The sequence below is a fragment of the Solanum pennellii genome, chromosome 3 (genome assembly GCF_001406875.1).
Source record: "Solanum pennellii chromosome 3, SPENNV200".
NCBI classification, from domain to species: domain Eukaryota; kingdom Viridiplantae; phylum Streptophyta; class Magnoliopsida; order Solanales; family Solanaceae; genus Solanum; species Solanum pennellii.
In genome coordinates, this window is record NC_028639.1 from 68840504 (window position 1) to 68851486 (window position 10983).

General features: G+C 34.1%; 1 protein-coding gene and 2 pseudogenes across 1 annotated transcript; all 3 read right to left on the reverse strand.

Moving 5' to 3' along the window:
• Positions 1 to 524: 524 nt before the first annotated feature.
• Positions 525 to 2360, reverse strand: LOC107014049 (annotated as a pseudogene).
• A 2900-nt stretch (positions 2361 to 5260) lies between these two features.
• On the reverse strand, positions 5261 to 6516 carry LOC107014173 (protein STRICTOSIDINE SYNTHASE-LIKE 12-like). The gene is given in 4 exon segments (XM_015214026.2): positions 5261 to 5313; positions 5316 to 5749; positions 5863 to 6132; positions 6266 to 6516. Coding segments are annotated over 4 exon segments (1008 nt in total).
• A 1862-nt stretch (positions 6517 to 8378) lies between these two features.
• LOC107014183 lies at positions 8379 to 9902 on the reverse strand (annotated as a pseudogene).
• Positions 9903 to 10983: the final 1081 nt, after the last annotated feature.

Genomic DNA, 10983 nt, shown 5'->3' on the forward strand with positions numbered 1-10983 from the left:
CCCCCCCCCCCCCATTTGACACCCCTAGATAAAATAATAGTACAAGCAAAGTAACTTTTTTTTTTGACGACAAGGGAAACCCACAGCCGCTACCCTTTTTGGGTGCGCACAGGGTAAAACCCTGCTCCTATGCAATAGCTCGCAAACCACATAGGAGAGGTAACCCGCACTAGGCAAGCCTGGTGCGACGAGCTCGACTCAGAAGACAAACCCCTTGCTTTCGCTGGCAAGGGGTTTTGAACTTGAGACCTCCAACATGGAAGTCCCAAGCTCAAACCACTGGGCCACCCCACTTACCATCCAAAACAACTCCGTATGAGATGGATGATGTTTGGTTCATAGTCCTACCAGTAGTCCAATTGTAATGGTGAAACAAGTCACAGATCCCTGTGGATGATTGAAACTAGTTCTGCTACCAAGTGTGTTTGTATCCCAATAGGCGGCTAAAAATATCCAAAGTGCTCTGGTAATTAAAATTCTGTGTAAATCAACTAACTAGGAATTGACATTATATGAAAATGCTTAGTTTGAATAGTCCACAATTTCATTTGTAAGTTCAAGATTAGTGTCCAGGCAATACAGTTATGCTGTAAGTAAGGTCTACAGTCTTTTTATTTAGTGTAGATACTAAATGCTTTATATCATAAAGCTTGTTCTTGAAAAGATAGAAGACATCAAACTCCAAAAACACCAATGAAGTTCTGGTCTAAAGACCCAACATAAAGCTTTCCTTTATATTCTTGAACTTCAGTTATCCCATTAGGGCTATTACACTGAGCTGTGAAATTACACGTTTCCACGACTTTTCCGAATCTATTGATCCTTTGTCCTAGTGAAAATGTAGTAGGTTGTTTGGTGTTGGAAATAGCCACCCAAAAGTCCCCCAACACAGTCCTCTTAATGTTATCTGGAATTCCATCAACATTTGCGAAAACATCTGATGAATTTGCTTTTGCGCCTTTGATCCAAAACCTCCGAATTCTTTGAGCAATATATTCTGTGATCAAGACATATGAATTATCTTTGCTGAGTGCCACCCCAACTGGCCCTGACAGTCCACTTAGTATTAATGTGACCTGTTTTGTTGCTATATCATACTTGAACAATCTCCCTGATGTATCTCCGCTTTCAACTATTCTAGTCCTATTGCTGCCAAAAAATTTCAAGTTATTTTGATCGAGTTAGTTACCCCTCTGTCTTAAGGATATTCAATGTAATATTAGGAAAATTGAATTGGACATAATATACATTTTTGAGCAACTAACCCAGTCAGGAATATAGCTCCTGAATCTACAAAATAACCTACTCCTTTACTTTGGTCGATATCTAGTGCATCGAGAAAAGCAAAATTCCTGCCCTGAAAGCCAGGAACGCGTGTAACAAGCCCTCCGTTTGGTCCAACCACCACGAGTCCATAAAACGCATCAGTTATGTAGAGATCACCAGTTCTGTAGTAAAATCCAAGGCCAAACGGTCTTCCACATATTTGTTGTAATCTGGCCCATTTTTTCCATCACATTTTGCCTTGGTCCTGAAGAGGAACAGTATAGGGAAAACAAAAGGATATCAAACTTTGAACATGCAAGTAAATGAAGGGGGAGTTCACTCTTTTTTAATGTGAAAATTTTACCTATTTGGTGATGTAACAGCAAAATCAGTGAAGCCCACTCTTGGGCCTTGATATTTGACTATTCTGCCATCTGCAATACCTGTGTAAGGTCCTCCACCTTTTCTATCAAAAGCAGAAGCCTCGGGGCCTATTGTTTGTAATAGAAGTTGGAGCTTGCTAAATGCAGGAAATCGACACCAAGCAATGCTGGGAGAAACATTTAGCATGATCCAAATCTGGACGAACAATACTGTTTTTCTAATTGAGACTGTTTCCATCTTTCTGGTGTACTCAGTAAAACGATATGCTGTTAATACTTATACTAGCAATTACCCACTGCCCCTAGCATGTTAAAGAAAATAGATTATAGTTGTGCCTAACACCCTTTCCCCCTCCTCCCTGCTCAGATTTGATTAGATGATGGCTTAGCATTGAATAAACCAAGAATTAGCGATAAGTCTACCTCTCTAATATCATATTAAAAGAAAAGATTGTGGGTCTAACTCAACCATATCAAAAGTTAGCTCGATGTTTGTCCAAGATCATATAAGGAGACAGTTCCTTCCCTCAACCAATGTGAGACAATCTAACACAACAATAATAAATCTTACAATGAGCGACATATTAAGTGGTACGGAGTGAAAACCTGTATGTGTAAAAAAAAATGTATACACAGGGTTCTGTACATGTCCAAATTCAGGATTTTAACTAAGAATCCACAACATCAAAATTCTTAATCTGTCACTGATCAAGAGCCTATTATTTACTAGCTTACCTCTCTTTTCGAGTTGACAATGGGGGCTATGGAAAGAAAATTTCAATGCCGAACCTCTGTGGTCACCTAACCTTATAATTAGTCAGCTTAAGCTACAGAGACTTTCTCAAATGAAGTTACTAATCATATTTCCCTGCTGAACCATTTCAATATCTAAATTAGATAAGATGAATTGTTATAGTATTTCAAATCATTCATGGCACCAAAACATTTTTAAAAAAAATTCTGAAAAAACTGTAGTTGTTTTGTCAATAGTCCAGCAGATGCCTCTGATAATTGTGTATAATATATTTCATTGGTTTCAAGAAACTGTAGTTTTTTCATCAATATGATTCAAACTAGACCAGCCACCTAGTGTGATTCCTATTCCAATAGGTAAGTAGAAATGTCAAAAGTACCAAGGGTGAAAAGAAAAACTAAAATTTTGTATACATGAACCAACTGGTAATCGATATTATATGAAAAATGCATAGTTTTAATACTAAGAAATTACTTTTATAAGTTCAAGATCACTCTTTGGTGATGTTACAGCAAAGTCAAGCTTAGAAACTGAATTTAGTTACCTATTTGGTGATGTTACAGCAAAGTCAGTGAAGCCAATTTCCTAAATGCTGGAAATTGACAGTGACCAAAACTGGAGGAAACATTTAGCAATATCCAAATCTGGAGAAGGAATATTGTTTTTGTAATTGTGATTGTTTCCATGTTTCTACGTTACTCAATAAAATAATTGTCTGTCGATACTTATACAACCAATTGCCAACCGCCCTTAGCATGTTAATGTTAAGAAAATAGACATGAGGTGAAACAATCTAACACGCATTCATCCCCCTCACCCGTCCAGGTTTGGTTAATTAGAGCGTGAATAGCATAATTAAACGAGGGCTCAATATTAGGAATATCAAGAAATAAGGATGATTCTTCTAATACCTTATTAAAAAAAATTAAAAATATTTATAGGACAATTTAACTAACACCACAATGGTGAACCTTATGATGAGTTTGCAGGTTCGATAGAATCAAGTGCTTTGGGGTAGAACTATAAGTGAAAGACAAGCATAGATAGAGTTAGATATACATTTCTAAAATCCATTTTTTAACTCAGAAATCATAATATGTAATTTGTTTGATCTACGACGGATCCAACAATTAGTGTGGACATGAGAGGGAGATAGGGGGATTTTCTGCTGGCGTGCTCTTAGAAGAAATTTCCTATTGACAACTTACAATAAGAACAATAAAATCTTCATCAAATTTAAGTTATATATATCATCAGTTTAAAAGGTTTCTACAGCATCAGATTATCTTTACTTGTTATAACAGGTAACTTGTCTTGTAGATATTCTTCGGCCGACTTGATATAGTACAAATAATTATTCTTTACACTAACTCATATTAATCCAACTTTCCCCAGAGTAAAATTTACATGGTACTGTTACCTAATGTATATATATACATTTGGTCCTTAATTATACTGCACAAAGAAAAGGAAATTGTTGTATGTTTGGTGTAGACATGAGGAAAACAGAATTACAGGGAACATATATAATTACTATAACTTCTAAATTCTGCTTTTACAGGGAACAGTTTTCTTAGAGCTGTTTGGCTCAGCTTAAAAGCTGGTCAAACTGACTTAAAAGCTAATTTTTGACTTATTTAGCTGTTTGGCAATACTGAAAATAACTTATTTTAAGTTAAAAAAACTTATTTTAAGCCAAAAGTTAAAAGCTGGGGTAGGGGTGCTTTTTTTTTTTAGCTTATAAGCTGTTTTAAGTTGACCACATTTTGATCTTTTTTGCCCTTAATATTTTTATACAATCTCCAAATTACCCACATAACCCTAACATCTCTTTCTTCCATTTTTCCCTTTTCACGTTTGGCATAGCAACTTCAGCACTTTTATCCAAACACATAACTGCTTATTTTAAAAATAAGTTTCAGCACTTTCAAAAGTACTTTTTTAAAGCTGCTTTTATTAAGCCCATCCAAACGGGCCCTTAGTTGTGTGATTTGACTTGGGGTGCTATATTTCTTGCAACGTGGTGTGATCCTATTGACTCATTCATATAACAGTTATGAGGATGGACTTTAAGATGGGTATTTGGACCTTGGGCTAGTAAAATGGGCTCATATCTTGGAACTTAGCCTTAAAAGTTTGGACTTCAATTTAAGTCCATGTTGTTGCCTATTACACCTTTTCTACTATCAATAAAAAGAAGAGAAAATTAGGCAGCTTAGCAAATTTATATTATTAATTATTTATTATAGCTATAGTTTGCTATAATTATCACTCGCGACTAACATCATACATTAATTACGTGAGTTGACTTCGAGTTTGTATAAATAGTCGTTTGTATCTTTATAATTCGCCAGGATATACAAATACATATGTATAATATACAATTATTTATCCTATATACATATACAATTCACCTCTCTCCCACTCTCTGCCCTCTCTTGATCTCGCTTGCCTCTCTCCTCCCTCTCCCAGTCTCGCTCACCTCTCTCCTTCCTCTCCCAGTTTCTCTTGCCATATATACAAATACATATGTATAATATACAATTATCTAACCAATATACATATACAATTGACATTTCTCCCACTCATTTTCCCCCTCTCTCTCCTCTCTCCTCTCTCATCCATATAACGTGTAACTACAAATTATAATTATCAAACTATAGCTATGGAGAGTAACTAATTATTTTTAAGTGGCTATATGTGAAAGATTCCCAAAGAAGAAGGTCCGCAACAATTTTATTTAGTATAGAAAATGCTTATTCATCTAAAAATGCATAGAGCCTGGATCATAAAAACTTATTCTTGTGAAAACAGAAGACATACATCAAACTTTTCTTGTGAAAACAGAAGACATACATCAAACTCCATCAACACCAATAAAGTTCTGGTCTAAAGACCCAATATAAAGTTGTCATTATATTCTTGAACTTCAGTTATCCCATTTGCACTAGTATATTGAGCTGTGAAATCACGCGTTTCCACAACTTCTCCCAACTGATTTATCCTTTGTCCTGTCGAACTCAAGGTGGGAATGATCAAAAGCTTTATTCTCACGCTGACAACAGCCACCCAAAAATCTCCGGACACAGTCCTCTTAATGTTATCTGGATTTCCATCAATGTTTGTGAAAACATCAGAAGAATTTGCTTTTGCACCTTCAAGCCAAAACCTCGTAATTCTTTTACCAATAGCTTCGGAGACTAATAAATACGATTTGTCTTTGCTGAGTGCTACCCCTGCTGGGCCTGAAAGTTTACTTAGTAATAATGTGACTTGTTTTGTTGCTATATCATACTTGAACAATCTCCCTGTTGTATCTCCGCTTAAAGCAATTAAAAACCTGTTGCTGCTTACAAAACCATTCAAAAAAAAAACAAAAAAAAAACAGTTAGTTGCAATTCAATGGAATCCTGGCTTAACTCATACGTTAAAAGTTAGCTCATGAGGTAAGGGACAAACCTAGTTCGGAATATGGCTCCTGCATCTACAAAATAAATGATTCCCATTTCCTGGTCGATGTCTAGTGAGTCGAGAAAGCCAAATGGCCTACCCTCAAAGCTAGTAACAAGTGGTGTAGCGAGCCCTCCGCTTGGTGTAACCACCAACAGTCCATAATATGCATCAGTTATGTATAGATCACCAGTTTTGTTGTAAAATTCAAGGCCATACGGTCTTCCACAAGAAATTTGTGATATTGGGTCATTTGTGCCATTACATATTTGCTTGGTCCTAAACATATATACATTATATATGTCAAAATATCAGTCTTTGAGAAAAGTAAAGTTTGTGAGTCACTAATTCACTATTTTGTTCTTAATAGTGAATAAGAAAAAGGTCGAGCTTAGAATTGGAAACTAGTTACCTATTTGGTGATGTAATAGCAAATTCAGTGAAGCCAGTATTTGGACCTTGATATTTGAATACTCTGCCATCTCCAACACCAGTGTAAGGTCCGTCGCCTTTTGTGTCGAAAGCAGCAGAGTCAGGGCCAGAGATTCGTGATGGAAGTTGGAGACGTGAAAATGCACAATGAACAAGATAAGGTGAGGCATTTAGGATTATCAAAATCTGGAGAATTAGGGAAATTGTTTTTGTAATTGAGACTATCTCCATGTTTCTATTGTATTAATAACATAAATCAACTATTGATATTTATACTAGCAATTGCTCACCACCCCTAGCTTGACTTGAGTGTTGTATACATTTATTTAACAAACTCACATTCATACTGAACTCGTGAACATTAAGTCATGACATTTTATAGGATCTTAACAGAAATTCTGTCTATGATCGGAAAAATTCTGAACTCAAAGACTTTAAATCATTTATCTCGTACAAGCACAGGAATATTTGCTTTTTGACATCTCTGTGTTCTCTAAGAAACATTGCTTGAAGTCTGGAATTACCAATAATGTCAATACTAATCCAACTTTAACGTCCTAAAAGTTTATTGCTAATAATATATACATGGGTAAGGTAAACATTGGAATTAAAATTTTTGATATTATGATATTTAATAATTAATATGGCATTTGATATGTTTTTAGTATTTGTTAATTATTATAAGTTATAATTATTGAAAATATCAAATATCTTATCAAAGTATATAATTACAAAGACAACTCATATATATTATTATAAAAACTAACAAATATATAAAGTATTATTAGCACAAAAATTATTCTTTAGACGTTGGACTTTGACTATTCTATTTAGATTGATATATCTTTTTTGTGTAATCGATTAACAAAGAGTTAGTACTTTCTTTTGAATAGTTCATACGTATAAAGTGTTGTATGATATAATTAAGATGTTCCATAAAAAATCAAAGTTAGTATATGTAAGCTACCATCGAATAAAATTGTGGCTATCGATTTACAATACCATAAAATTCAGATATAGTACAATAAAAAAATTATTGTTTTTTCCATGTCTGATTCTCAATATTAATTACTTATTCTGCAAGTCATTTTCTAAAATCTAGCATTAAACATTAATGAATAAGAATAGTATGATAAAATATATATGACAATATTTTTTTAATGAACGTGACAAATTCAAATATGACAAATATAAACTGAAATATAATAATTATTTATTTTTAGCGAATTTCAATAATGTACTATATTATCAACGCTCACCCCTACCTGAATTATGGTCCCTTATAGGAAACGTCCAAAGGTGGTTGTCTTGATTTCTAGTTTGTTGTAGGTTTGTGTTATGGGTTTATTAAAAAATTGACAAATCACATAAAATAGATAGTTCAAAGTTTGTTGTAGGTTTGTGTTATGGGTGTATAAAAAAATGGATAAATCACATCAAATAGATAAAATTCAAATTAAATGGAGAAAAAAAAATTATTAGTGATTTAATTTAAGTTAATTGGTATCTTGAAAAAAATGATCATGATTGATTTAGTTTGACTTTTATCTTAAAAAAGAGTCTCATCCAACCAAATCAACTCAATTAATATGCATACAATTTAATTTATTGTAACATAATTTATAAACATTTCTAAAGATTTTACATTTTTTTAATATATATATATTTTGAATGATGCAATAAGCATTATAGCTCATAGTTGTAAATAAGTCATATAAAGTCTAAATCAATGCTAATATTAATTAACAAAGATGTGTCAATTCAAACCCTAAGAATGATAGTAATGTTGAATATCTTTCTATTGATCCATTTGAATTACCAAATACCAACTAATCATATTGATCTGATGATAAACTTCAATTTAATTGATCGGAACATATTATTTACAAACTTCAATGTAATGTACAAGTTATGATTCCTCCCCCAAATGGAATGATTTTGAGTTCTCTCATTAGGATATTAATAGGATATGGCATATACAATCTTGTTTAATTCCACAAAGTGTGGGTTTTGAGAGAGCAAAGATGTTATTTCTGATAGACTCTCACGGAAAATATGGATCTAGCATATATTAATTGCAATAACTTGCAGATTGTGATGCTGTAAGAATGGTCTCTGCAGCATTTTTACTTTAACATATAGAATAAGATAGTACATGATACTATGTATCATAAAACTTATTCTTGTAAAATCAAAAGACATATATCAAATTTCATCAACACCAATGAACTTCTGGTCTAATGACCCAACATAAAGTTTGCAATTATGTTCTTGAACTTCAGTTATCCCATTAATACCCTTAAATTGAGCTGTAAAATCGCGCGTTTCCACGACTTCCCCTTTCTCATTCATTCTTTGTCCTGTTGAAATTATGGCGGGAATGATCAAGTACTTTAATTTAATATGACAACAGCTACCCAAAAATCTCCCAACTCAGTCCTCTTAATGTTATCTGGATTTCCATCAATGTTTGCGAAAACATCCGATGAATTTGCTTTTGCACCTTTCAGCCAAAACCTCCGTATTTTTTTAGCAATAGTTTCTGAGACTAGTAAATATGATTTGTCTTTGCTGAGTGCGATCCCTGCTGGTCCTGAAAGTTTATTTAGTAACAATGTGACTTGTTTTGTTGCTATATCGTACTTGAACAATCTCCCTGTTGTATCTCCGCTTAAAGCAATTAGAAGCCTGTTGCTGGTGACAAGACAATTCAATTTAAAATTTCAAAACAAAACATAAGTTAACTTTCAAATATTCTTGTTTCAATTTCAACTTCGAACATTCTCATTTTTGACATGAGAAAAGTTTTAGAACGACTAACCCAGTCCGGAATAGGGCTCCTGAATCTACAAAATAAATGATTCCCATTTCCTGGTCGATGTCTAGTGAGTCGAGAAAGGCAAAAGGTGCGCCCTCAAAGCTAGTAGCTACTGGTGTAACGAGCCCTCCGCTTGGTTTAGCCATCACGAGTCCATAATATGCATCAGTTATGTAGAGGTCACCAGTTTTGTCGTAAAACCCAAGGCCATATGGTCTTCCACATACTAGTTGTGATATTGGGTCATTTGTGCCATCACATCTTTTCTTGGTCCTAAACATACATAATGTATGACAAAAATTATCAGCTTTGAGAAAAGAAGGATATGCACTACAAAAATTAGCTATGAACTTCGTTGCTAATCCATCACTAAATTATGAATTTTGTTGTTTAGCTACGAAATTTATCTATAAGGTGAAAGTTCAGGTAGCCAACCAACAAACTACTAAGATTTTCCTACGGATTTTATCTATTGCTAGCTAATTTCTGTTTTAGTTTAATAGTGGATAAGGGAAAGATCAAGCTTAGAATTGGAATTCAATTACCTATTTGGTGATGTAATTGCAAATTCAGTGAAGCCAACATTTGGATCTTGATATTTGATTACTCTGCCATCTCCAACACATGCGTAAGGTCCATCACCTTTTGGATCGAAAGCAGCAGAGTCAGGCCCTGAGGTTTGTAATTTAAGTTGGAGAGTTGAAAATGTGCAATGGACAAGGTAAAATGAGACATTTAGCAATACTAAAATCTGGAGAATTAGAAATATTGTTTTTCTTGTAACTGAAATTATTTCCATGTGTATGTAGTATCAAATTGAATAACCAAATGTTGATACTTATACTGGCAATTGCTCACAACCCTAGTCTCTCTTATTTGTTAACTTCCTCTGTTATATCTAGAGGTAGAACTAGAGTGTGGAAGGGGTTTATCTGAAATCCCTTATGCGGAAAATTACCGGGGACATGACCTTAGACAGGAGGTTATGAAGGACATGATTGGGGTAGGAGGTGTTGTCTCGCTTATTCTTCCATACTAGTCGTAGTGTTACTGTTGTAGTTTCTTGTCCTTTGTGTTTGGTTTTTATTAGTGGAGAGTTAATATATAGTTCGATTATCATTTTATTTTGTTATGACTACTGTTCAAGACGATTTGTTAGGCCTTCTATTGTATTTTGTCATGATTGTCTATGATATTTCTTTCTCTATACTGCTTTGGACTGTTTTTTCTTGAGCTGATAGTTTATGGTAACGTGCTCTCTACCGTTAAGATGTGGTAATTCTACACTCTACTCTCTCTACAAACCACTTTGTGGGATTACACTGGGTATATGTTGATTGTTGTTAATGTTGCAAATAGTTGTTTGATCATTAATTAATTATATTTGATAGAATATGTGCCTCAACTTAACAAGTAATGGACCAGGTCCCTTACTTCACTTCAGAAAAATACCAGAAAGTTAAATGCAGTAAAATCAACACAATGATTTTACGTGGAAACCTCCTTGCTTAAGGGAGTAAAACCACGACCTGTCTCACAGGATTTTCAATCGTTTTCACTAATCTTCAAAAGCAAAAGCGAAACACGATTACACCAAACGTAAGAAAGAGTTATCAATCTTACCGTTAAGCAATAGTCCTCTATTGCTCAACAAGCCTAAGTAGAAAAACAATCTACCCACTAAGCTATCCCACCTGGACAACTTAGACTTCTAACACAACACACCAATTCCTTTATAGATTTAGGAGTGGTTTACAATTTAAGAACAAGAGAATAAATTCCTAAACAACTAGACGAAAAGCTCCAGATGTTGCTGTTGTCCTTGGAATAATTCTGCCTTTGCTTTGTGTAGCCTTTGCAAGAGTTCTTGAAAAGTTTTT